At 40.5% G+C, this 27,943-nt stretch overlaps 1 protein-coding gene and 1 pseudogene across 2 annotated transcripts; one reads left to right on the top strand and one right to left on the bottom strand.

Moving 5' to 3' along the window:
* On the top strand, positions 1 to 26,414 carry NR1D2 (nuclear receptor subfamily 1 group D member 2). Its single transcript, XM_081105801.1, has 8 exons — positions 1 to 96; positions 9,747 to 10,013; positions 10,916 to 11,004; positions 13,426 to 13,570; positions 15,626 to 16,248; positions 18,170 to 18,355; positions 20,467 to 20,677; positions 25,319 to 26,414. Exons 1-8 carry the CDS (start codon positions 81 to 83, stop codon positions 25,513 to 25,515), a joined length of 1,734 nt encoding a protein of 577 aa, XP_080961927.1. The 5' UTR covers positions 1 to 80; the 3' UTR covers positions 25,516 to 26,414.
* Positions 5,249 to 8,201, bottom strand: LOC308530094 (small ribosomal subunit protein uS5-like; annotated as a pseudogene). The gene is made up of 2 exons: positions 7,299 to 8,201; positions 5,249 to 5,406 (listed from the first exon to the last, which is right to left on the bottom strand). The product of its transcript is annotated as a small ribosomal subunit protein uS5-like (transcript).
* Positions 26,415 to 27,943: the final 1,529 nt, after the last annotated feature.

Below are 27,943 nucleotides of genomic sequence, written 5' to 3' on the forward strand. Positions count from 1 at the left end.
GGCGGCGCGGCGCTGAGCAGGAGGCGGAGCTGCCCCCTCCGCGGGAAGCGGGCGGCCTCGGCCCCCTCCCCGAGGGCACCATGGAGGTGAATGCGGGTAAGAGCCGGGCTGCGGCGGGTCGGGGCCGGCGGAGGGGTCGCTCGCAGCCCACTTGGGGCACTTGCGGGGGCGGCGGCCAGGGGTGTCCCCAGGGCGGCGGGGTGGGCTGCCGCGCGCTGCGAACCCGCCCCGGGCTCGGTTCCCGCCGCCCCGCGGGCCGCCCCGCGGTGGCCCTCACGGTTCCCCGCACCGCCGCAGCGCGGCCCGTTGGCGCCGGCCGGGCCCCCCCTCACATGGCCGGGCCGCGCGAGCCACGTGCGCGCTGTGTTTACGTTCAGCAGCGCGCGGGCGCCGGTTGGCTGGGAGAGCGCGTGACGCGGCATTACATAATGGGCGCTGAGGCGGCGGCGGCGGGCGGGGACACGTGAGGCCGCTCGGCTCCGTGACCCACATTCCCCGAGGCCGCAGGGACACGTGGGGGCGGGGGCGCGCGCGCGCGCGCCGGCGGGGAACACGGCAGCCTCCCGGGAGGCCCCGCCCTCTGGAACCCTCCGAGCTGTGACGTGGCCGCGATTCCCTCCTCCCCCGCGGGGTTGCTCGGCGCGGAGGAGGCCGCGCGTGCGCGTGCGCGGGCTGTGATTCCCGCCCCCCCTCCCCAATTCCGTCCGCGGCCGCGCGGCTCTAGGGCGGGCGCAGATGCCGCAGTGCTTCGACTGCTGCCCGCGCGGAGGGGAGGTGACCCTGATGCGGGAGCCCGGCGGCAGAAGGTCGGGCCGCAGACCTTGCGGATACGGAAGAAGTGCGGGGCGAGGGCGCGCTTATGCACAAAGGAGATGCCCGGACTAGTGTGGGGCTTCCAAGACGCGGGACCCTCCCAGCGGGTTCTCAACCTGTGGGTCGCGACCCCTTTGGGGGGGTCGAACGACCCTTTCACGGGCCGCCTAAGACCATCGGAAAACACATATAATGACACACTGTTTTTGTGATTAATCACTATGCTTTAATTATGTTCAATTTGTAACAATGAAATTGGGGGTCACCACAACATGAGGAACTGTATTATAAAGGGTCGTGGCATTAGGAAGGTTGAGAACCACTGCTCCAAGGAGTCTTAGATGCTAAGACCACGGGCCACGCCCGGCAGGTGGGACAACACCCGCCCTTGTTATGGGGCTGCTTCACTGTTAAAAAAAAAAAAAAATTTTTTTTCCCTCCAGGACTCAACCTATCTTCCATATCTTAAGTCATAAAAACCGGCTTGAAGATCTCCTTGGGCTGGGAGCCTCACTGTAAACGGTCACACCCATAACTAATCATTCAGCCCAGCCGATGGTCGGGGTGACTCAGGGGGTCCTAAGTGACTCAGACCTGCTGTTAAGACTGGTCATTGTTCAGTTTTGTTTTTTTTTTTCAAACGCATAGGTTGCTGACCTTGCCTGAACCCGGTCAACAGAATTTGGCTTTATGCATCTTCTTCTTGTTACATTTCCTGTTACAGTGCTATGGGGCAATATTTTACTTCTCCCCGTTTGCCCATAAATGATGGCCTTTATACAGACGCCAGGGAGGCTACAGAAGAAGCCAATTTTTATTGTTTAAAAGTCACAGACTGTAAAAAGAATGCCTTAGTAACAAATGTGAATTTTCCTCCAACAGTAAAAATAAAGTCATTTTCTAACTTTTACTTGCCTATGGGTCTACTTAGCCTTTGAGGATATTTTTTAAAAATTGGGTAGCTTTGTCGTGGAATTATAAACTCTTACTTGATAGGATTTGGAGGTGATCAGGTTCAATCTCTTCTAATGCAGCCTTTAGCATGAATAAATTCTTCCAGCTTTGCAACCTCCTATAGGGGTAGGCTCAGGTGATTAGAAACATTTTCTCTCATTTGCACCTTTCTGGAACAATATCACATATCTTAATCTTGCCTTTGGAGCTACCAATAGGAAACTTCTTTTGGCGGACTGTCCCCCTTTGACTCCTCCACCCCCCCCTCCCCTCGCCCCCCCTTCCGTTTACAGTTCTTATCTCTTGGTTTTTGCAGAGTTGTGTTTTGTTTTGTTTTTTTCCCCAAAATCATCATCCTTGTTGCCCTTGGGGCTGTAGCACCTAGAAATGATCAGGCTCCTGCGGAAATCTTGGACAGTTACCAAGTTCCAAGTTTGGGAATTCTGCTGCAAATGAATTCTCTGGCAGGCTTAGCTTTTGTAGCATATTGTTTTGCTGACTCAACAGTAACCTTGCAGTCAGAACCTTTTCATGTGAACTTTTGGAAGCTAGGTTTTATCCATTGTGCGGGTAATTGTTTGACTTTTAAGTGTAGGAATTTGCAATTGTCTGTCTTAAATTTTCTGTTGTTCCTTTTGGCTCCAAGTTCAAGCTGTCATAAGCTGTTAGTATATTAACAGTTTCTGCTGTCAGAGTTTTGACAAGCATTTCCTTTAATTTTCTTTAAATTATAAATGTTGATGACTAGAGTGGAACCAAATTCATTGCTTGCTGGCACACCTCTGACCCTTCCCTTGGGTTGATACTGTATCAGTCAATACACAGTTCAACCAGTGACCATTTCATCTGTCTTATAACTCAGGACATATTGTGTGTCTACCCTCTCCGTGACTGTTACAGATGTGATATAGAAGTGGTAGAAATTGATGCATACATTTTTGTCACAGATAGGTTTTGATTGTGTATACTAGGTTCTTTAAATAACTCATTGCATAAACTTACTAACCTTGACTGTAGTTAATATTTTAAAAGTTAGGAAAATATCTCCACATAGTTCATTCATATCTTTACAAATCTGTATTCTGTGTTTCTCCAAACTTGGATCAGAGGGAGATAAGGGTAAAGAAATCTTCACTTGGAGAGAGAGAAAGCACAATAATGGGGGGAATCGATGTGAAGTAGGAAGCTGCCTGACTAGTCAGTGGAGTTAAGGCATTCAGAAGGTAATGTGGAAATAAGAGCATACAGAGGAACCACTGGGTCACATGACACCTTCAAAATTGAAGGAACCAAGAAAAGGTAGGGAGAGTTAGTTTTGTTTGAACTATTCTGATTGAACTCCAGTATACTGATGGTAAAAAATAATCACCAGTATCTGTTGAGCATGTACTGTGTGCGAGGCCCTTTGCATGTGCTACTACTTTGATACTTCACATTAATTCTGTGAAGTACTGTCGTTGAAAGTACTGCCAGTTGAAGATGAGGTGCTCTTTGAAGTTAAGTAACTTAGGCAGACAAGTGGGGGAGCCAGTTGAATCCACAGAGTCCACTTGGGGAGCACAAGCTAGCTGCTGTGGATTCACTTGGTTTGCAGTGGTGAAGGGTCATAGCTGGTGGAAAAGGGCAGGTGTCTGCAGAGCCTCCCAATTTATCATTCCACTTTTTGAATCTTGTTGCTAGTCAATCAGATTGTTTTTATTTCCAGACACTAGATTACACTTGCTCTCCCATTCCAGCAATTTACATGGAGACAAAAACCACTATTTTACAAAATAGGACCTATTCTCTCCTTTTTCACCGCATTATTTATTTGTTATCTTAAGTAATCTCTTACATGGTACATTATTCAATAATTTACATATTCTTTAAGTCCCCACTTATTGTTACCTTGACTGTTTGCCCCGCATGAGCTATGCCCTCTATAGTGCTCTTGTGTGATCCTCAGCAGTTCACAGTGATGTGTATGAAAAGTGCTCAATCACATTGCACTGGAATGGATGGTTAACATAGCTGTTTTCCCCAGTTGGCCTCTAAGGCTTTTTAAGGCTGTTTTCTAGAGCCCTGACACTCAGGACACAGAAGTTTAGTGTTTCAATTAGATCTACTCTACCATCCTGTGATTAGAAATTACTAATAACCTTTTTAAAAAATATATATTTTTATTGATTTCCAGGAGGAAGGGAGAGGGATAGAGAAATAGAAACATCAGTGATGAGAATCATTGGTCACCTGCTTCCTGCATGCCCCCTACTGGGGATGAAGCCCACAATCCCGGGCATGTACCCTGACCTGGAATTGAACTGTGACCACTTGGTTCATAGGTCGACGCTCAACCACTGAACCGTGCCAGCCGGGCGATTAATAACCTTTTAAAATGAGAAAACTAAAGCTCCTTTTTTTTAAAAAAATATATTTTATTGATTTTTTACAGAGAGGAAGGGAGAGAGATAGAGAGCTAGAAACATCAATGAGAGCGAAACATCGATCCGCTGCCTCCTGCACACTCCCACTGATGATGTGCCCACAACCCAGGTACATGCCCTTAACCAGAATCGAACCTGGGACCTTTCAGTCTGCAGGCCGACGCTCTATCCACTGAGCCAAACCGGTTTCGGCAAAACTAAAGCTTCTTGATGGTACAAATGTTTTAATCTAAATTACAAGGCAAAAAAGTGCAGTTGTGACTTGAACTCAAGCAGGCATTCCAGGATGGTGGGCAGTGGCAGTGGGAGGGTTTTGATGATGGGCAAGCCTAGAATTGGGGTAAGAAAATCCCAGTATATGCAGGGACGGTGAGTGCTTCCCAGGAGGACAAAATTGGATATTGACTTCTGGCTTGTCTGAAGTTGACCACTGGGTAAGCCCTAGCCTGGGAACCTGGCCCAGCTCCACCATCCTTTTCAACTAAAAATAGAGAAGACTGTGCCTCAGCTAATTTTAGCTTGAGGCATCTAAGAAGTATATTCTGCCTGTTTCTGGAGGTATTAGGACATGCTGGTTCGGGGATTTTGGCTTTCTTGCTTTATCACCAAAAACTGTGTGTGTAGAGAGCACTTTAATAATCCTTGTTTATGAACACCATTTCATTTCAGTCTTATAAATAACTGGCAGATATTCCATTTATAGAAGATGACTTAAGTTTAGAGAGATTAAAGTGACTTGCTTGCCCAGGTCTTCTTAGTAAGAGATAATAGTCTGTCCTCTGGTTTAGGCAGCCCTAACTTTCAACCCTAGCCCTGCCATTTAGTAGCTGTATTACTGAGTTTCTCATCTGTAAAATGGGTTACTGGAAATTAATTCACAGGGTTCCTGTGAGGATGAAATGTGACATGAAATTGTGCCCTTTTATTCTTGACATTGATTAGGTAGTTGGTGACTTACAGTTTTCACTTTCCTTTCTTCACTGGGTTGAGGAGATCTTCAGGAATGTACTCTGTACCTTATAGGAAATTAAAATTTAATCCATTTGGGTTGCTAATCATTATGTTGGTGTTGGTGTCTGGTAGTAAGAGTAGATGCTGTAAGACAAGTGAATCAGTGTAGAAGGTCTTGCTAGGAGAATGTAGCTGCTTCTAGGTAGATCATCTTTTATTCCATGGTGCCTGGCACCGATTTTTGTTGTAAATGGTTTTTGAACTCCTAAAGATAGGAATAGGATCTTAACTGGACTGGTAATAACTCAGTAATTTTTCTTAGGTTTGATTTTGGAGCTTTTGCAAAGGAAGGTGTGTTTTGGGTTATAACAATACCTTCCATTGCCCACTCAGTGCTTTAAATTAGTTCTTAAGCCATTTGGAGAGCTCAGATTTCAAAACGTTTTTTTTTTTTTTTTTTAAACTGAGGTAGTCTGAAGGCGTTGTGAGTATAAATGGCTGACTCAGATGCTGGCTCTGGGAAAGTCTTCTAAGGAAAACCATCACTTTCTCATCTTTTATCCTCTTGAGATCTTCTGGAATTGAATTTTACTACTAAGGTAGTAGCTTAGAAAAGACAAATAGTGATGAGACCTTCCTTTGGGAGTTTATTCAGGACTAAGGATAATATTTTTCTTTATATCCTTAGTGGAGACATGTGAAAAAAGCACCAGTTTGCTAACACATGGAATTTCTAATATGAACTTCAAATCTCTAGTTTTATAAAAACAGGGTAGCACCATGGTTTTTTTTTTTTACTTAGGAACATGACATTTAATATGCTTCCATGTTAAAATTGCATATTAAGGGTATCAGGCAGTTATGTCAATGAAAACATCAACCTTTAAAACTGTAGGCCAGTGTGTGCTTGAATTCAGTGGTTATAGCCATTCTTTTTATGTAATATATTTTTATTGATTTCAGAGAGAGGAAGGGAGAGGGAGAGAGAGATGGAAACATCAGTGATGAGAGAGAATCATCGATTGGTTGCCTCCTGCATGTCCCCCACTGGGGATCGAACCCCACCCAGGTACGTGCCCTGACTGGGAATCTAACCATGACCTCCTGTTTCATAGATCGACACTCAACCACCGAGCCACACTGGCCGGGCTGTAGCCATTCTTAAACTTTTTGGTGCAAAGAATCGCCCAGAGACCTTGTTAAAAATGCTCATTCCTAAGGGTGCCTTCTCTTGTCTGGGCAGGGCCTTGGAAATGTGTAGCTCAGATAAGCACCAGGTGGTTCTGATATAATTTTACATAATCTCTGGATAATGAGAATGAACTCAAAGTTAGGAAGCCTTTCTCATTGTGTTTGGAGACTTAGGACCTTTTAGATGTTAAAATCAATGGTAAGTGAATTTTTTTTTTATTAAAACTACCGTTGGTCACTTTTTCTTCCATTGGGCACAGGTGAAGTAGTTGGCTTTGTGGCAGTGGGTCTCAAACTTGACTGTGCATCATTGTCACCCAGGTGATTAGGATGCTGAACTGGAGTGGGGCCCGAGAACTTGCATTTCTAACATATTCCCTGGTGATGCTGAAGCCCATGGTCTGGGCACCACACTTTGAGAATGACTGGTTTATAGGATAAATATTAATCATCAAGCTCTGGCTTTTTTCTGGGCAGATGATAAGCATATGCTAAGAGCATTTGGGAAGTGGGTCAGACTATAGAGAGAGCAGAGTCACACCTCAAGACAGATAACAAAGCACATGCTTAGTGATTGGAAAAGTGGATGGAATTGTTCACATTATTTAAAACTCAAGTGCACTTAGTTGCATTTATGCATGTTAATTTTGTGTATTTTGAACACTGCTGTGTTTTTCTTGGCATAGTAGGCACCTATTTTAACATCTCTTCTGGGTTGTAATCAAACTCCCTAAGAGTTGTGGTTGTGCTTAGCTTCTTAGAGGCTCCATAGCCTGGATATAATAATTGGTACATAAATACATATCTGCTACCTAATTTCAATATGACAGACTAAAAGACAAATTCCTATGCCTATTTTTTTCTTCTCTGTAAATGGAAATGTCTTTCTGTTCTTTGGAATTGTTTTGGCCTCAATATTTTGCTGAGTGAGTGTGTGTGTGTGTGTGTGTGTTTGTTTTAGCAGGCTTAATTCACATTGTTTTTCTTGTATAAAATTATGTGGTGGCCACAGCTGGGCCCTCTGCACAGAAACTCTGGTGTGGGTCTTTACAAGATGGTCAGTGAATTCCTGATAGGGAGACTTGGTGAACACAGTCTCTTTCCAGAGATCTGGGTTGAGATAGCTCTAGGTCTTAGAGGTGGCATCAAAGGTGGCCTTGGCGAAGTTGCCCAGGGTGGCAGTGCAGCCCTTGGCCGAGGTATAGCCATCGTCAATACCTGCCATCATCAGCAACTTCTTAGGCACAGGGGCCGAGACAATGCCCGTACCCCTGGGGGCAGGGATGAGGCGCACCAGTGCAGAGCCACAGCGGCCAGCCACCTTGCAAAGAACTGTGTGGGGCTTGCCAATCTTGTTTCCCCAGGAGCCTCACCCCACAGGGACAGTAGAGAGCTTGGCCAGGAGAATGGCTCCACGGATGGCAGTGGCTACTTCCTTAGAGCACTTAACACCCAGACCAACATGTCCATTGTAGTCCCCAGTGGCGACAAGTGCCTTGAACCGGGTCCTCTGGAAAGCACGTGTCTGCTTTTGCACAGGCATGATCTTCAAGACCTCATCCTTGAGGGATGCCCCCAAGAAAAAGTCAATGATCTCAGATTCCTTGATGGGCAAGGAGAATAGGTAGATTTCCTCTAGGGATTTGATCTTCATGTCCTTGAGGAGGCTGCCCAGCTTGGTGACAGGGATCCACTCCTTGTCCTCGGCCTTGCCTCCATGAGCTCCGCGGCCTTGGCCGCTGCTCCAACCCCGGCCGCGACCCCAGCCCGGATGCCGCTGCCAAATCCTCCACCGGATGCCGCCACGACCTTCTATTCCCGGGGCCTCTGGCCCTCCGGGCCCTTCGCAGCACCGGCTTCATCCGCCATTTGGTGTTTCGTCGGGAAAGAAGCGTGTGTTTGTGTTTTAAATGACTTATAAAGCCTGTCTTTTATCTAAAAAAAATAAATAAAAGACCCGGGAGTCATTTCTGTTTAGCAGAGAAAGTTTTATTTCAGAGTGAATGATTAATTTGGAGTGATTACTTTGGGAATATGCACAATTCTCCAGATACCACTCATTATCGTCATGTAGATTGTTGTCAGAAATGGCCCGTTTTACTGGCAGCTTCCTAGTAATGCTTTGTGCTGTTTGGGCATCTGTCCATGCTATTAGACATGGCTTCATAGAGAAGAAGGCCTTACAGATATTTGTGGCAGGCTTATTACCTGAAGCATGCACAGAGCGTTAAGAGGCACACTCTGCAGTTAGGTGCTCATGGTCTAGTTGAGAAATAGATGGAAACAGGTGAACAGTAGGTTTAAGAGCCAGCTCAGGACAGAGACGGAAGAGAGATAACTTTGCATCTGATGCACATTGAAAAACCAATAAATGTTCATTAATGATGGAGGGAAGTGGAAAATAAACCACGATAGACCTTGGCAGAGAAGATGAAAATGACTTGTTTGGCCTGGGATTTGGAAAAATATTATATTTGGCTATGAGGTTATTACTCTTGCAACATTTTATCTCTTTGAGTGAAGAAGCTTGTAATTATATCCTAAGAATACCTTTTAAGTGCTATTTCTTAATCTGGGAGGTTTATGGTCTCTAAGGCCAGGTTTCAGAGGGATTGTGGAAGTTACATTGATGAAGTTGAGAAGAGTGTTTTGCGAGTAGTTCCGTGAAGAGGGCATTAACTTTAGCCTTAATGTTAAATTCTCTGATAGTCTGCAGTCTTCCTTCTAGCTTCTTTAATATGTACTGTAGGCAGAAGAATAAGTAGTGAGTCTAGATTCCTTAAGAGCTGCTTAGAGGTGTGTGTCTGCAAGTCAGAAGTAGGTGGAGAAGGGAAAGTGGAACTGGGGTTTAGTGATTGTCAAAGAAGTCTTCCGGGAGCATCAACAGAGATTCTGGGAGGTTCTCCGTTTTGAGATAAGTTACCTTTATCTAGAATTCCAGATGTTACAACTGTTCTTGATTAACCTGTGTTTTAGCCAAGTGATGGGGGAGGCAAATGATGAACTCTTGTTTCTAGATTGTGTCATGTCAAGGTGTGTAATGAAGGAGACAGAGAGCATCAGAACCAGATTTCTTCATGGCCAAAACAATTTAAGTTACGGAGTCACTCAGGAAGGTCTTTCATTCATTTTAGGAAAAGTTGGAAAATGGAAAATCTGGATCTGCACGTGCTCAGCATAATCCCTCGTGAGAGCCTTCTCACTTTTTAAGTCGGTGGGAATTATATCGGCTTTGAACTTTGTGGAAGCAGGAATTATAGTAGGAAATAAGGAAGCCGGTTATTTTTCCTTTTGGGGATAAGCTGACATTTAATCAGTAACCAATATCTAAAGTTAGTGACTTTACTGTTCAGATTTATAAAAATAGAAAATATATATCATGTATCTAATTATCTGATTTCTCTTTTTTTCTAGGAGGTGTGATTGCCTACATCAGTTCTTCCAGCTCAGCCTCTAGCCCTGCCTCTTGTCACAGTGAGGGATCTGATAATAGTTTCCAGTCCTCCTTCTCTTCTGTTCCATCTTCTCCAAATAGCTCTAATTCTGATAACAATGGTAATCCCAAAAGTGGTGATCTCTCCAGTATTGAAGGCATTCTGAAAAATGATCGAATAGATTGTTCTATGAAAACAAGCAAGTCAAGTGCACCTGGCATGACAAAGAGTCATAGTGGAGTGACAAGTAAGTGTCTTTAGTTTTCTAAAGGTTGGTGCCGTTAATTGCAGGTGGGGCTTTATCAATTCTTCATTTGGGGGAACCATTATATTTGGGAATATGATTTTCACTCCTTTCTGAGTAATAATAGTTCAGTAGTTAGGTAAGAAATCAGTGATGGTTTTTAAAGTTACAGCCTCAAGCAGTTGTCATAACTGATCCTTGCCTCAGTGAGAGATGGGGTTATGTACTGTGCCTGACCATGTACCCTCTACAGTTAGTTTCCCCTTTTGCCACATTTTCACAGTTACTACCTTTCTTCTGGGCTCCTAGCACTGAATCTGGTGTCTAGAACAGAGTACTTGTTATGGGAAGGGGTTTGCTTTAATGAAGTTGGAGCTTAGGAACATTGGGATTTGGAAATAAAGCAGGATTTGGGATAACTGAATGAGTAGTGGAATTTGGACCCCTGAGTGAGTGTGGAGGTAAGATGGGCTGGTATAAGAGAAGGTCAGGAAGGAATAGGATCTATCTAGTGTGTGGACAGCAGCCTGTGAAGACATCGTTTGCATTTTTTTTATTGATTGATTTCTCCATTCTTATCTAGGAGAACGGTTTTCTTAGTTCTGGTTGCATATCTGGTGTAAAGCAACTTTAGATTTACAAAATTTCAGAGTATGTTTAAAATCATCAGGAAAGGGCAAAATCAGCTTTCTGAAATATTTTTGGTCCCATAAACTGAGTTTCAAAGAAAACCATGATGTCTTTTGATTTGTTCATTTGGTGTAAGGAATTTTCTTTTACATGATAAAAGTACATTTGTATCTATTTAAAACACAAGTTGAACAAAATAAAATACTCAATTGGAAAAAAAACAAACAGTTGAAAACATTCTCCTGTCTTTACTTTTGTTTCTGTTTGTGCTTTAGAATTTAGTGGCATGGTTCTTCTGTGTAAAGTCTGTGGGGACGTGGCGTCAGGATTCCACTATGGAGTTCATGCTTGTGAAGGCTGCAAGGTAAAAGCATGCTTTGGTCACTTTAAGCTCCTGATTCTGGAATTAAACAAGTTGGAGTTTGGTTTGCCAGTTTTCACAGTTGATAATCTGGGAGGAGGAGAGAACTCATTGCTCTTCTTTACCTCTTAAGCGTTTTATGTAGTTATAAACATAACTTGTTTTGAGAAATAGGTTTTTAATTCAGAAAAGTACTTTTTAAAAAAGATTTTGATCAAAATAAATTTGCTGTCTCCCTCAAATTTAATTATGGTATGAAACTATGTGCACAAATGCTTATTTATTAATGCACCAACTGCTGTTCTAGGTGATAGGGAAACAGGGAGCAAAACAGACTTGCTTTATTGGAACTTGGTTTAGACTAAACTTTGAATAGGTCTTATCAGATACATTATCATTCTGACATGTCAGGTATTAGGAGCTGGGAATAATTCCTAGATACTTACAAAAATGTGATGTCTTTGGAAGTAATGCCAAGTGAGTAAAAGAAACTTGGATATAAATTAAATTCTTGGGAAAGTTTATTATATTTGTAAGTTTAGTTGAATATTTCTTAGAGTGTCCATCAGATAATTCCATGGGAGATAGTCTGTACTTACATCTAGGGAATTTCTCTTTGTCTTTTTAAATCTGGCACAATCCTTTCTCCTGAGTGTCAGAATTAACTTGGCCAAGGCAGGTGCTCCTGCTCTTCTCTGACTGAAGGCCAGAAGCAGGAATCCAGTTTGGCAGGACATGTTGGGTGAGCAAGATAATGAATATACATGATGAAAGAAGAAATATTTTCTAGGGTGGCTCTCAATGAATTGTGGTTTTGCTAATTCTTAATGGTCAGGTCACTTAACAAGCTGGTCAGTATTTTATATAGATGCAGCAATTTTCCACTGTTTTAAAAATTATTTAAACACTGTTTTTTTTTAAAATAATTTTTATTTCTTGAAGTATTGCAAAGAGTATTACATGTTTCCTTCCCCCCTCCCCCCCTTGACATTCCCCTGGCCTTCCCTACCCCCTAGTGTCTTGTGTCCATTGGTTATTCTTATATACATGCATATAAGTCCTTCGGTTGATCTCTTAACCACCCCCGCAAACCCTCCCCAGGCTTTCCACTGTAGTTTGACAGTCTGTTCAATGCTGCTCTGCCTCTGCATCTACCCCTGTTAATCAGTCTATACTGGTCCCCATTATCTGTTTCAACCTCACCAGGGCCATCCCAACCTCACTGGGGCCGTCCCAACCTCACCGGGGCCGTCCTAGCCTCACCGGGCTGTCCCTACCTCACCGGGGCTGTTTCAACCTCACCGGGGCCGTCCCAACCTCACCGGGGCCGTCCCAACCTCACCGGGGCCGTCCTAGCCTCACCGGGCTGTCCCTACCTCACCGGGGCTGTTTCAACCTCACCGGGGCCGTCCCAACCTCACCGGGGCCGTTTCAACCTCACCGGGGAAACACTGTTTTTTTTTTTTTTCCCCCCTCGAAAATGTGAAGTAATTATGGGCTAGAGAAACAAAAGCACAAGCCAATAAGTCTAATTTTTGTATTCTTGATACTTACACATAACTGCTCCATACTGTCTTAAAGGTGTGTCTAGCTCAGATATTGTAGTGTCCAAGTATAGTACCACAGTAATAAAGTCTAAAAATGCCGTATCCCACAAGTACTAATAAGATTCATGAAATGTGTGGTTATGATATTCAAGGAAATTGCAGTTCAAGTTACTTTCGGTAATTTGTTCTTGACTTTTCCATTCTCCTTGGAACTGTTAAGCTGGGGATCTTTGAATACCTGTCACAGCACATGCACTTACTTTATTTGTTTAGTGAAGGCAGTAATCTATAGCCATCTAGCTGGGAACTCTTTTCCTGGATCATTAGTTGGTCTCTGGTGTGACACTTACCTGTTGCTGGCAAGCAACCAAGAACATCTGGCACATATAAGCAGGCCTTGCAGGTGTCAGCAGGTAATGATCTAGGGGAGACCTAGCTTTACTAACGTAATCCTTCGTTCCAGTGAGGGGATTACTGTAGCTATGGAACATATTTTTCTGTTAACTCTTTGAAAATAAGCCCTATTTCAAGAGTTTTGGAATTTATATGTGATTAAAGTATGGGCTGGGAAATGTGGCTGCAGGCAGGGGCTGGTAACAGGGGAAAGTGTAGTACAAGGGTGCTTGGAAAGCAGCAAGAGTCTGCAAAAAGGAAGAAAGGGAAGAGGGTTTTGTTCAGCTAGTAGATATAGGTGGTTATTGATACTGGTAAGAATGCAGGCAAATCCCAGGGTCGAGATTATATTTCCCTTGGGTCTAAGCCAAAATTATTTCTCAGGTGTGGCTAGTAATGGATGGTTAGGGATTGGAGGAGGCTACTTATAAGGAGTTCATCTGGGTGTTTTTAAATGAATGGGTACATCTTCCTTTGTTCTTAGGGTTTCTTTCGGAGAAGCATTCAGCAAAACATCCAGTACAAGAAGTGCCTGAAGAATGAAAACTGTTCTATAATGAGAATGAATAGGAACAGATGTCAGCAGTGTCGCTTTAAAAAGTGTCTGTCTGTTGGAATGTCGAGAGATGGTATGTTCCCAGTTTAAAGAGCGTTCTTTCTTAGAGCACATGGGCTGGCTTTTATTCCTCAGCATAAACCAGAGCTATAAACCAGTTACCAGTGGCCCTCTCATGCTTAGGGTGAAGCAGATTTTAGAAAACAAATTTTAATGCCTTGTAGGATGCCAAATTCATTAAAGTCAAATTTTAGCATCAACATTCCAGGAACAGCTTTGGCTCACTACTTTTTTTTTTTTTTTTAATATATACATATTTTTATTGATTTCAGAGAGGAAGGGAGAGGGGGGGAGAGATAGAAACATCAATGATGAGAGAGAACCATTGATCAGCTGCCTCCTGCACGCCCCCTACTGGGGATTGAGCCTGCAACCCAGGCATGTGCCCTTGACCGAATCGAACCTGGGATGCTTCAGTCTGCAGGCCGATGCTCTACCCAGTGTGCCAAATTGGCTAGGATTCACTTCTTTTATTTTGTTGGTTCTTGTAAAAAGATTCCCCTCCCCCATACAATTTCAATACTTCTTCCCCCCCCCCCAAAAAAAGATTTAGTTTTTCTTTTTTTAAACGTAGTTTTATTGATTTCAGAGAGGAAGGGAGAGGGAGAGAGAGATAGCAGCATCAGTAATGAGAGAGAATCGTTGATTGGCTGCCTCCTGCATGCAACAAGCCCGCAATCCAGGCATGTGCACTTGACCAGAACCGAATCCAGGACCCTTTTAGTCCAGAGGCCGACACTATCCACTGAGCCAAGTTGGAATTCTTGATATAGGAATCCGTGGCTCTTTCTCCATAATATCAGCATTGCTGATGAACTCATTTCTCGTTATGCGCATTATCTCTATTACTTTCTCAACCCTGAGATGATAATGTGTTTTTAGGGTACAGATTCTGAGTACATTGAAAGGAGATGCAAAATTTAAAGAAACATTAGGGATTAGTTTAGTAGGGTTGATTAAGAATTGCTAAGAATGAACCTCATTTATCTAGGGGAGGGGCATTTAAACAGTCCATTAGGTTACTCTTACTGACACAGAAATACATATTGCAATGAGGAGCTTCTTGAATAAGAGATTTACAGCAGTTTGATGTTCGGGATTTTTAATTGCCTGAAAATTTTTTTATAGCACTAGAAATAGTAATCCAAAGTTGATAGATACTGTGATTGCCCCAAAAGAATAAAAATGTCTATCATTTGTGAAGGGGAGAGGGAGTAGAGGTGTAGAATGTGAAACACTATGGACTTGTTGGTTTGATAATGTCAGAGATACGTTTACATTAGTAAGGCTTTCTTACTGGGTGGTATATTAAGTTTTTATTATCTTTGTATGAAAAGACTAGACAGAAGCTTTTTTATCCTTTCCCTCTAGGAAAGGAATGTTGGAGACAGGCACATTCTAAGACTAGTCTCTAAAATAATGGAGGATGAATGATTTCATTTTTATTTGTTTCATTGATTTTAATAAAAATCCAGCAAGTTGATTTTTCAATAACTACATTTCTATTGACCATGTGTTTTTTGTTGTTGTTTATTTTTTTAAGATTTTATTTTTAAAGAAGCCAGTAAAGGAAAGAACAGGTCACTTAAAATTGGGTCTTGTTGGATCTTGAGAATAAGGTTATGAAAATGAATTGAGAAAAGTCAGATATTCAGGGAGTGATTGTGCCTACTAGGTTCCATTAGTGTTAATGGATGTAAGTATTGAATTCCTTCTTAGGAACAGAGCCTGCAGCCTTACTAATAAGGTGCTGTGTAGTCGTGCTGGTCTGCTTCAGGCTCTGATTTTCATTAGTTAATTTAAAGTTTCGTTTCTAGATTTGTGCTTCTAAATTTTCCAAGAGGTAGATCTTCTCCTTAGTTTTGTTTTGGGAGAACAATGGAAAATTTCTCCCTCCCACTTCCTATGGTACAGCCAGTAAGTTCAGAATCATTTGTGTCGGAGACATGTAGATACTCCTTTCTTATATGGCTAGAGGTCATAGCTAACAAAGATAATTTTGTGTTATTTTTCTTTATAAACAGGTCTTATTTAGAATATAGATGTTAAATATCTTTTTCTTCAATAGCTGTTCGGTTTGGTCGTATTCCTAAGCGTGAAAAACAGAGGATGCTAATTGAAATGCAGAGTGCGATGAAGAGCATGATGAACAGCCAGTTCAGTGGTCATTTGCAAAATGACACATTAGTAGACCATGAACAGACAGCCTTACCCGCCCAGGAACAGCTGCGACCCAAGCCCCAGCTGGAGCAAGAAAGCATCAAAAGCTCTTCTCCTCCCTCTTCTGATTTTGCAAAGGAGGAAGTGATTGGCATGGTGACCAGAGCCCACAAGGATACCTTTTTGTATAATCAAGAGCAGCGAGAAAACTCAGCAGAGACCATGCAGCCCCAGAGAGAACGGATTCCCAAGAACTTGGAGCAGTATAATTTAAATCATGACCATTGTGGCAATGGGCTTAGCAGCCATTTTCCTTGTAGTGAGAGCCAGCAGAATCTCAATGGACAGTATAAGGGGAGGAACATAATGCACTACCCAAATGGGCATGCCATTTGTATTGCAAATGGACATTGTATGAACTTCTCCAATGCTTATACTCAAAGAGTATGTGATAGAGTTTCCATAGATGGATTTTCTCAGAATGAGAACAAGAATAGTTACCTGTGCAACAATGGAGGGAGAATGCATCTGGTATAGTGAAATCAATTTTTTTTTTTTTTTTTTTTGCTCACCTCATATTAAGGAAAGCTTTGAAGGTTTTCTTCTATGTGGGGGATATACCTACTTCAAGGGTGGGAGAGGGGGTGTCAAAACCTAAGAGTTTTACAGAATCAGTTTTGGGCAATATTTTAGGTCAGATGCTTTTAGTAGACATCATTTGTTGAATGACCTAATTTTACACACAGGTACAAGCATGTGATTTGATTGATACTATGATTGGCATTAGGATTTTATGTAAAACATGGATCACGTAGAATTGGTCCTTTAATTCTTAGAAATCCCTTTCAAAATTTAAGCATTCTGATTAATCACTACCATACTAGCTTTGGGATTTTCCCTTTAAGGGCAGTAATTTCTTGATTTCTGTGGAGTTTTCTTTAACCATTATAATGCAAATAGGTCTTTGGATATAGAACATGGAAGTTTTATTGTGTTAGAATTTAGGAATATTTTCATTTAGTAGGCAGCTTAGGATTTTCTCAGACTTCATCCTATGAGATGAGTTAATGTTATTCATATCATTCAAGTTTTTTTCATCAAATACAACAGTCTACATGAAAGTACAGTGTTTATATTCAGCCAAAATTTCATCAAAAGCATCAGTACTGCACCATTTCCAGTTTAAATCACGAGGTCCTTTGATAGTGCTTGGTATTTCCCACAGCCAGGTAATTAAAGCCTTCTCTTTGTATTTTCAAAATAGTTGACTTACCTCAATCCTTCTGTTAGAATTTTTGGTCACTTGCAAGTATTTGATCCTATTGATCTGAAATGTGACCTTATGTTTTATTAGAATTAGTGGCTGCCTTATGGAGGGAAAAAAATCATGGTTACAGAATTATTTCATTCCTGGATCTCATGGATTTAGTGAAAATTTAAAGGATGATTTTACTAATAGAGATTACAGCACATGCTTCCTAATCTTTTTAGTGTTTTTATGCCTTTAGCTTCCTATTTTTTCCTTCTCAATCCTCCTTTAGAAGTTGCACCTTGTACTCCAGTCATTTTTTCCTATTGACTAAGTGGAGGTCAGTGCTTACATCATTGTTTATAAAATAGGTGATTTGTGATCTTTTTATTTTTTATTTTTTTTGATTAGTGATCTTTTTAAAGAACTGAGGCATCTCATTATATTTTCCTCTTTGAAATCACAACATTGTAATTGTGACCATTTAGAAAAAAGTGAGTTTTGAAATATTAACTATGAGCTTGAGTTCTCGGCCTTTGACTTTTAGCTTTAATTGATAAGTCACTAAACATCTTAGAGTCTTGTTTTCTCATCTAAGAAATTGTAATATCTGCCATAACTAATAAGATTGAGAAGTAAATACGTGTGATTATTTTTGAACCATAAAGTCAGCATAAGGTGGCAGCAGTGCTACAAAATGAACCCTTCAACCTGTGCAATGGGGTTTTTTTTTTTAATATACTTTATTGATTTTTTACAGAGAGGAAGGGAGAGGGATAGAGTTAGAAACATCGATGAGAGAGAAACATTGATCAGCTGCCTCCTGCACACTCCCCACTGGGGATGTGCCCGCAACCAAGGTACATGCCCTTGACCGGAATCGAACCTGGGACCCTTTGGTCTACAGGCTGATGCTCTATCCACTGAGCCAAACCGGTCAGGCTGCAATGGGTTTTTGAAATAGCTTGTTAATGAGCTCATTTTTTGCGTAGGCTGCCTCTTGCGTGGTAACAAGTTAATTGCTATTTAAATAGGTTGCTGTGAGGCTTTTGGTCTAAAGGCAGAGTATCCAAAAGAGAAAGTGTTATCAGTAGCACCTGAAGGTTATTTTCATGTTGGTATTTCCAATGATGGAGATGCTACTTCTGAAATTTCTTTACCACCTCTCCCAATTAAAGAGTTTTTCTGTTTTGTGCATATTAGGTTTGTCCAATGAGTAAGTCTCCATATGTGGATCCTCATAAATCAGGGCATGAAATCTGGGAAGAATTTTCAATGAGCTTCACCCCGGCAGTGAAAGAAGTGGTGGAATTTGCAAAGCGTATTCCTGGATTCAGAGACCTCTCTCAGCATGACCAAGTCAACCTTTTAAAGGCTGGGACTTTTGAGGTAGATTTTGTTAATCTTGAGTATGGATACACAGCATGTAGTATTTTATTTCCATGCATTTTACTTCTTTTCTAAATGAGTATTTGTAGCCCAGAGGCCAAAACTACCAACAAAAGGATGACCATTTCAGGATCTTGGGAGAGAGGCTAGCTAGGTAAATGCAATTCTTAGGACTTAAAATATGAATGATCTGTATTTCCAGCATACAAACTCAAGGTTTAGGATTGCTTTTAGACGTGGACTTGGTGGGATCTGCAGAGTGATGGACACCTACTGAAAGCCTAGCCTGGTGTTGACTGTACAGAATATGAAGGGTAACTAGAGTGTGGTCTTTTCTTTTAGGAGATTGTAGAATACGGGGTGGGACAACAGTAGGTTTACAGTTGTGAGTATGCAAAATACAAGAATTTATTCTTGCATTATTATTTATTACTGCATTTTCCACACAAACAACGGTAAACCTACTTTTGCCCCACCCTGTATTTGGTGGATGTATCAGACATCTCTTCTGTGCCAGCTCAGATTTTCTTGGCCTCATCTCACTCCAGAATCCATGGCTACTTTTTCTACTCCAGCTTCTCTTGTGCGATGCCTTCTGCCTGGGCTTGAGGCAGCCACGGTTGGCAAGTTTAGTAGGACACAGACAGTGCCTCTTGTGCTTAGGTGACTCTCACGGTCTGCTCCATGGCTTCCCTATTGCTCTGAGGTATGAGAAGTCTCAGGACTTGATTGGAGCTCACTTGTGCATTATTCTGAAATGCAGGGTGGGAGGTGGGAGGTGGGAAGTTGATGTCTGGTGGGTGAAATCTTTGATTCGTGGGAGTAGGGAGCCATTTCTCCATAAAAGTCCCACATGATTGAGCTCTTAGTTTTTCTTAATAAGTGGTGGCTAGCTCAGTAAATGTTGCTAATATCTGCTCTCTTTGCTTCCCTATTCCATTTCCTTTTTCCCTACTCTTGTTTTCACATATGCCAGTGCACACCCCACATAAACTGTTACCTTAGGCTCTATTTTCTGGGGCACCTGGACTAGAACAGAGAAGAAAGAAGCCTTGTTCATGAATGAAATATCTATGGTTTATTAAAAAATAACACCTATAGGTTAGGATTTTCAGTTTAAAGGAAAACATTACACTTAAGATTTAAAGCCACAAGGTGTGTAGTGATCAATTCACCTTTTTTTAAAAATTGATTAAAGTATTACATATCAATTCACCCATTTTTGAAGTTAAGTAACTACAGCCCAGAGAGGTGGACTACCAGTAAATTCGTAACACAGTCAGGGCTGGAACACAAACCCCCAATTCCATGTCTTGGGTTCTTTCCGCGGTGTGATTTGCCTTGGGATTGCTGTATTCTAGGTAGCACCATCTTCATAGAAGGCTCGCCCTCTTTTGGATTGTTTTGGGTGAAACAAGTCTTTGCTTGGGAGCATTGCAAAGAGAAGGTGGTCAGTGTTCCGCTGATGATGAGGGAAATATGTGACAGATGTCACCATTTAGTATAGTGGACGGCGTGCTGTGGGTAAGCAATGGTTGACGGGTTTGGTTTGGATTTTGATTCTAACTTGGTGTGTAGACCACTTTTACTGTAATAGTTGTCTTTGTATATTGTCTCTTTGGGCTATGATTTCTTGAAATGGTCTAATTAGAGTTCATCTGTTGCATATGCCTTGGCTGCATTTGATGTTTTGATATTTCCAAGTGTTACTGCATTGAAATACTGCTTTTTTATGCAGGGCTTAGAGACTGTGAGATATACTTGATAACTTAAAGAGTTCCTTTAATGCCTTTGGCCAAGGCCCAGTTTCAAATTTCTTGGCATTATTGCTTGCTTTAATTTTGTATTTGCATTTCAGAATCTTTATTGATAGAGTATCACAGGACTTAAGTATTTTGCTACTGGTTGCTAGAAAAAAAAAATCTCCTTGGAATTTTACTGCTTTGGTAGAGAATTTGCCTTAAGGAAATGATTCTGGGTAAAATAAACTCAGTTTTTCCGTTACAGCTTTTTTATATGTAGAATGTTTTTAACTGACTTGAATACTGAGGCATTTCTTAGCACTGGTATTGAACTTCTTCAAATATACTTGAATATTTTTCTTTTTCCAGGTTTTAATGGTACGGTTTGCTTCATTATTTGATGCAAAGGAGCGTACTGTCACCTTTTTAAGTGGAAAGAAGTATAGCGTGGATGACTTGCACTCAATGGGAGCCGGGGATCTGCTGAATTCTATGTTTGAGTTTAGTGAGAAGCTGAACGCTCTCCAGCTTAGCGATGAAGAGATGAGTTTGTTTACAGCAGTTGTCCTGGTATCTGCAGGTAAGCAAGCTGGTTCAAAACTGTGCCACACCTAGAATATAATGACCAACTGGGGAGAAGGTAGCAGTTAACGAGGTTGTGGAATAACAGCTGTGAGAACTAAGTAGAGAAGCTGTAAGGAACTGGGACAGCAGAAAGCCAGTGTAACTTCTTAGGTAGAGGAACGATCATGCACGAACAAAGTGATGCTTTAACATTACTTTTGCATTGTTATCTGGGCGGATTAGACAGGCGAGTCATTAGAGCTGGAGAGTCAGGTGGAGAGGCTGTTGAAATAACTCTAGGTCTGAGGCAGTGGAATGAGCACTTCTGAAACAGGTTGTGGCAGAGGTGGTGGAGGAGGAGGACTATATCCAGAGAAACTTGAGGAAGAAATGAAGGCAGGGGGTGAGGCAGAGCTCTATGCTAGGAACTCTGCTACTACTGTCATTTGTATTTTCCACCAGGACCATAGTTTTTATTTTGTTTTAATCTCCTTTTGAAAAAGCCTTGTTCTGTTTCTTGGCCATAAGAATAATCTGAGTTCTTTGAAAAATTGAAAATAGTAAGTTGAAATAAGGGTGATAATATCACTACCAAAAAGATAACATTAGGAGTCTCTTGCTATCCATTCTGCTATCTGCATTTATCCACTTGCCTGCTTATTTTGATATATGTTATATAAAATATATTGGACCTAGCCCTAACCAGTTTGGCTCAGTGGATAGAGCGTCAGCCCGCAGACTCAAGGGTCCCAGGTTCAATTCCGGTCAAGGGCATGTACCTTGGTTGCGGGCACATCCCCAGTAGGGAGTGTGCAGGAGGCAGCTGGTCGATGTTTCTCTCTCATTGATGTTTCTAACTCTCTATCCCTCTCCCTTCCTCTCTTTAAAAAAATCAATAAAATATATTAAAAAAAAAGTTGGACCTATTAAGTGGAAAACTTTAGAAAAGAATATATGCATTCTTGTTTTTGTAATGTTTATATATGAAGATCTACAAGAAACACACTTACATGCACAATTCCGTGCATTTTAAAATAATATGTTTTCACTTAAATATATGATAGTATTCATGTCAAATTTAAATCTTTACCACTTATAAAGTGATGTTATTGTTAAAGCATTATCTAGACAAGAAAATAACATTCAGGAACTACCGAAGAGTATTAAATGAAAATTCTCTCCTTCCTTCTGCTACTCCGAGCCTGTTCTTCAGAGAACTATATTTCTAACCATCTTTCATTTTGATTGTTCTGATGGTTGCCCACCCAACTCTAAATACTACGCTTATACCTCTTTTCATTTACTAGCTATAACTGATAAGTAAAAGTATCCTCTCACTTTTCCTCTCAATTTTTACAAATTTTACTTTTTCAGTTACTGTATTGGTTTTATTTATAATTTCAACATGCTCACATTTAAAAATAAATTCTCACCCGAGGATAGTTTCCTTTGATTTTTTTTTTGAGAGAGAATGGAACGGAGGGAAGGAGGAGAGGAAGGAGAAAGTGATAGAGACAGAGACAGAGACAGAGACAGAGACAGAGACAGAGACAGAGGTAGAGAGAGAGAGAGAGAGAGAGAGAGAGAGAGAGAGAGAGAAATAGAAACATCAATTGAGAGAGACATATAGTAGACCAGTTGACTCCCACACTCCTTGACAGGGCTGGAAATTGAACCAGATTGTGTGAAATGGCACCAGTCTTTCAATTGAAGATTAGGGACTGGCATGTAGGTATGAGACCAAGGCTCATACAGATTTTAGTTGTCCTCATAGAGGTTTTTGTTGAAGGAATATAACTTCCATCCTGTGGGAAGAGAATGTGCATAAAGAGGAGATTTGGTGAGGAGTACAGGCTTGGGAGAGGGAAGCAGCAGCAGCCAAGGAAGTAGATGTTGGATGTGTCAGAGTTAAACTGCATAGTGTAGGATTTAGTGCATCATTTAGAAGATGAATTTCCACTTTAGGCTGTGTATTCTGTTATAGTTTCTAGAAGGTTATTGTTTTACGATCTAGCTAGATTTGTAGTTAGGTTCTTTGGCCTCTTAATCATGAAAACATGGTTTTAGAAATTGAGGTTTTAAAAAAATGTAATATGATTTACATCATTAGATGTAGGCATCCATTTCCATGAAGTTCTGAGTTGTATAGAGAAGCATAGGTGATCCAAACACAAAACATTCACCAGAAGACAACCACTTCCTCTACTCAAACATCCTTCCCCACTTACTGTTTGTTTCTTTCTTTGCCCATCGAGATTATTTTGCTTGTGGGGATCACTGTCATTCTTTTCCAGCTGTTGGTATTGTAAGTTACTGATGATATAATGCAAACCAGTTACTTTCTTCTGCCAAACTATGAGCTCGGTAAAGGAAGGAATTTTGGGTTATGTTCACTGCTAATTCTTTAGCACCTATCACAGTAACCACCTACATTCAATAAGAGTTTGGTGAATGAATTAATAAATTGCAAGGACATTAAAGAAAACAGTTAGTTGGATATTAAAGGCAGCGGTAACTTGTAGAAGCATTGTTAAAAACTTTAGTTAATTTTGCAAAGATGACCCTTATGAATTGTATGGCCAACATCAAATGTTAAGAGAAAAGAGGTCTTTTATTCATTGAACAATTTTGTCTGACAAATTATGACACCCCCCAAACAGTCAACATTCATTTGTGTGCTTTTTCTTAAGAATTACCATATAGTTCAAATCAGTAGTCACCAATTTGTTTCTTTTTCTATAAGAATTAGTGTAGCCGTAACCGGTTTGGCTCAGTGGATAGAGCGTTGGCCTGCGGACTGAAGGGTCCCGGGTTCGATTCCAGTCAAGGGCATATACCTTGGTTTCGGGCACATCCCCAGTAGGGGTTGCGCAGGAGGTGGCTGAACGATATTTCTCTCTCATCGATGTTTCTAACTCTCTATCCCTCTCCCTTCCTCTCTGTAAAAAATCAATAAAATATATTTAAAAAAAAAAGAAATAGTGCATAGTATTGATAATAATCCAAGTTTATTAAATGTAACGTAAGCCTATTTTCATTAATTTTTCTGCATTTAAACTGTTTTTCCTTTACTATTAAATTTTAGTCCTTGTTCTAAGTGTTTGTATTGCAAATGGCTTTTTAAGCTGTCAGTTACAATGGAAGACTTCCTTAATCTCCTTGTAAAAAATGAAAAAGGGTATAAATGGCCAGAGAATTTTGTTTCCTTGGAGAAGTGTTTTTCTTATCAATTACAACTCCCTATACTGGGAGCCATTGACTATTTCTTGCACACTACTGCCTCTTATTGTAAAGGGAAGAAATAGCCCTCGATGATGAAAAAAGTCAATGGGCAAACAATATAGGTTTGGCTAATTTTAAGATACTTTTGTTTTAAAAGATACTTCCTTTTATTGCTAGTTTATTAACCACTTACTTATTATTGGTATGATGAGCTTAATAAACAGTTTGCTTAATGAAAGTGCATGCAGGTTAATATAGGCATTAAAGTTGCATAGTATGTTGGCTATCTATTACTGTACAAGTGACTCTAAAACTTAGTGGCTTAAAAATGTGTACATTTATTTCCCGCAGTTTCTGAGGGTTAGGGGTATGGTGTGGCTTAGATGTGTGCTCTGGCTCCAGGTTTCTTAGGAGGTTGTAGCCAGCTCTGGGCAGGGCTGCGATCTCATATGAAGGCTCTACAAGGAAGAGTCTGCTTCCAGGCTTATTCACAGGGTTTTTGGCAGGATTCAGATCCTTGCACGATGTTGGACTGAGTGCCTCTATTCCTTGCTGGCTATTGGCTGGAGACCAACCTCTGTTCCTTCGCACTGGGCCACTCCGTAGGGCAGCTCACAGCGTGGCATCTGGCTTTGTGAGTGCCTAAGATAGACGGTACATTTTTTAAAAAAAATTTAAATTTAATTAATTTATTTAAAATAATTTATTTTTATTTATTTATTTTGATTATTTTTTTAGAGAGAGAGGTAGAGGGATAGAGAGATAGAAACATCGATGAGAGAGAGACATCATCAATCGGTTGCCTCCTGCATGCACCCCTACCGGGGATCAAGCCCACAACCCAGGCATGTGCCCTGACCAGGAATTGAACAGGTGACTTTTTGGTTCCTGGGTTGACGCTCAACCACTGAGCCAGCTGGACAAGAAAGCTACATTTTTTTTGGTAATCTAATATTTTGTTCATTAGTGATGAGTCAGGAAGTTTAGACCACTCAAGTGAAGAGGGATAGATACACAAGGACAAGGATACCAGGACGAGGAGGTCACTGAGGCTCTTTTAGAGGCAGCCTACCACACATGGTAGCATGCAAATGTGGGTATATTCCATATGAGGTGCGATTATATTTCTGAACCGCACTGTTCATTTTGTTTTGCCAATTAGCAGTTAAAATGAGCAGGTAGCATCTCATTTTTTAAAAATCAGAACCTCAAGTATCAAGTGTACCAGGTGATACATATCTTTATAATACAATAAATAGCTATGAAAATTTGCCACTGGGATTTAAAAAACTTTGTCAGTTATCTTTTGCCTGTGTTCCAATGTATAAAATCTTGTTTTAAATTCATTAACGCAATCGATGAACAGGAATTCTGTGTATTTTGAATGTCAATAATATATCCTCTCCTTATTTCTCTATTCCTTACTCTGCATTAGATCGATCTGGAATAGAAAACGTCAACTCGGTGGAGGCTTTGCAGGAAACTCTCATCCGTGCACTAAGGACCTTAATAACGAAAAACCACCCAAATGAGGCCTCTATTTTTACAAAACTTCTTCTAAAGTTGCCAGATCTTCGATCTTTAAACAACATGCACTCTGAGGAACTCTTGGCCTTTAAAGTTCACCCCTAAAGGCCTTCATTTATTTAACATGAACTGAGTCATATTAACTGTACATTTGTGCTAAAATGCTTATTTATATGTGTATACTGTACCATATGTGGAGATAGGAAGGCCTTTAAGAAACACAAGATTGTAGGCCATCTCTTTGTCATGCAGTAGCTGTTTGGATTGAGATTTTTTTCAGCTATGATTAGACGTTGACCGCATTTCCCTGGTAGACCAATCAGCTGTGTCGCACTTAACTGGAGAAGTTACACTGAATTATAGTTACACTGAATGTTAGACTTTTTCATCTGCCAAAACCAAAAACCATTTTGATCTCCCTGTGGTATAAATGTAACGCACAGTCCCAAGTATATGAGGACTTAAAAGTTAATCCTTTGTGGTGGAAGTTCTATTGTAGGATGGAAACTTGATTTTACCACAAGACTATTGGATCTGGTGATTGGAGACTTTGTAGGTGAGGAGATTTCCCTGTCTGTTTTACTCTGCCACTGTTCAAGTGTATGATCCTGGGCAGGTTGGTTGGTTGTGGGAAATGAGAATTGACAATGTTTCCAATGCCTCACCTCACAGATTCTAAAAAAATTCTATAAAGCATATTTACCTCCTGGGAGATAGGCACTATGTAAATAAGGTAAAATTTTTGTTAGTATAATTATTCATTATAATATTCTTTTCTGATTGGTAAGCATTTCTTAGAAATGATTTCATAGTCCATACCAATCTATTCAGGGTTCCTGCATATGTGTGGGGTATCATCCTGGCACACACACACACAAAGTTTATGGGTACATCAGATACATAGTATGTGTACATAAGATGTATGTGAATGTGGTTATACCTATATTTCTTCACAATATTTTAAACTGTGAAGAACTTTATCATACAATAAACTTAAAAGAAGAGGTGTCAGAAGACCCAAATTAGGTGCATTTTACTTATTGATGACATAACCATTGCTTTAAATGTTTAGACAGTAGGATATTGAATTTATGCTCTTTTTGTTTAAGCAGCACTTAATGTAAAAATGCAACAGGCAGTCGAGTCCAAATTTCAGAAAATACGTACTTTAGAGTTCACCTTTGGTAAAAGTTTTGGTTCAAGGGAATAGTTGTTTAAAAGTTTATTCAGATTCTTACCTTGAGCTAAAAAAGGTAACATTGCTGCCCTTTATACACATGCTGCAGCTTTGATGATAAATAATATTTTGATTCATTCTGAGGAACCAGTCAATGTTTAAGAAAGTTGTTTAATATGTTGGTGTGTGTGTGCGCGCGCGCACAAGTGTGTTGAGTCTACTCTCCCCCCCCTAAATAGCACTACAGGGATTTTATCCAATTAGATTTAATCTATAATTAGGAAAATCATTTAGTATGTGACTTACAGGTTTAGAAGTGGTATAGTCAAAAACATTTCATTCACCTTTTTTGGGCTTTATTAAATAGGTAAGAGCAACCTTTTTATAGAAGTAGGAGAAATAGCCAAAGTTGAGGATTTTATGTGTTTTTCTGTTCCCCTAGAAAATAGCAACTAACTGTTTTTTTTTTGGGGATGAGGGGGAGAATAAAGATTGCCTTCTATATAATTTTTGGATTATATAAATTTTCAAAAATGGAAAGAGCTCACTTTACTATACTCAGCCTGTTACTTTAATGACGTGAGCAGAATGCCTTATTTTGTAATCTTGTTTAACTTGTTGCTGTGGGTACTTGAATTCCTGTGGCACTGGTTAAGTAAGTTAAAAATAAAGTTAAACCCTCTCATTATTAAAGAGGAAAGGTGATGGTGATGTCTATAATACAATATAAACCATAATTGTGATTTACCTTAAATAGGTATGACTCTTATGGGATATACAGTATAGTTTTGTGAATTCTTTACATGATAGCATTATCTTTTTATAATTTTTTCCCCTGAGATAAATACATAGTTTTCTTCTATGGGGAATAGAAACAGCTTTTTAAAATAATACTGAAAACCTCAAAGATCATCTTGATTCTTAATTTTTGCCTTTTGCATAAGTGGCTTTATAACATGTATCTTTAAAACAGTTACTAAGTCTTTAGGAATGTGTAACCAGAACTGTGTTAGTATTGCTTATAAAACCTTAGTTAGGTTCAATATATACATGTATACGTCGATGTATAGGTATGTAGATTTGCATTTTGTCTTGTAAAATTTTATTTGAATGAATTCTTCCTGTAGGTAATGGGAAACAAAATTAATAATTCATGTGCCACTCATAGCATTTCTATATTTGAAAATAGCCCAACATTGAAACTTCTAATTCTAAAATTAAACCAGCAGCCTGTTACAAGCACATTCTTTGATTGGGTCATTGGTTATAAACTTACTAAATGCAGAGAAGACAAACCAGTTTTAGGAAACTTCTGAGTTTTAGGAAACTTCTGAGTCGGTGGGACGCTGTTGATGA

The sequence above is a fragment of the Myotis nattereri genome (assembly GCF_964212035.1).
Source record: "Myotis nattereri genome assembly, chromosome: 14".
Classification (NCBI taxonomy): domain Eukaryota; kingdom Metazoa; phylum Chordata; class Mammalia; order Chiroptera; family Vespertilionidae; genus Myotis; species Myotis nattereri.

What these genes read in the sequence shown, in the direction of transcription:
- NR1D2 (XM_081105801.1), top strand. An exon ending in ATGCTTGTGAAGGCTGCAAG is followed by an intron (nt 11,005 to 13,425) that starts GTAAAAGCATGC and finishes CTTTGTTCTTAG; the next exon opens with GGTTTCTTTCGGAGAAGCAT. An exon ending in ATGGAGGGAGAATGCATCTG is followed by an intron (nt 16,249 to 18,169) that starts GTATAGTGAAAT and finishes TGTGCATATTAG; the next exon opens with GTTTGTCCAATGAGTAAGTC.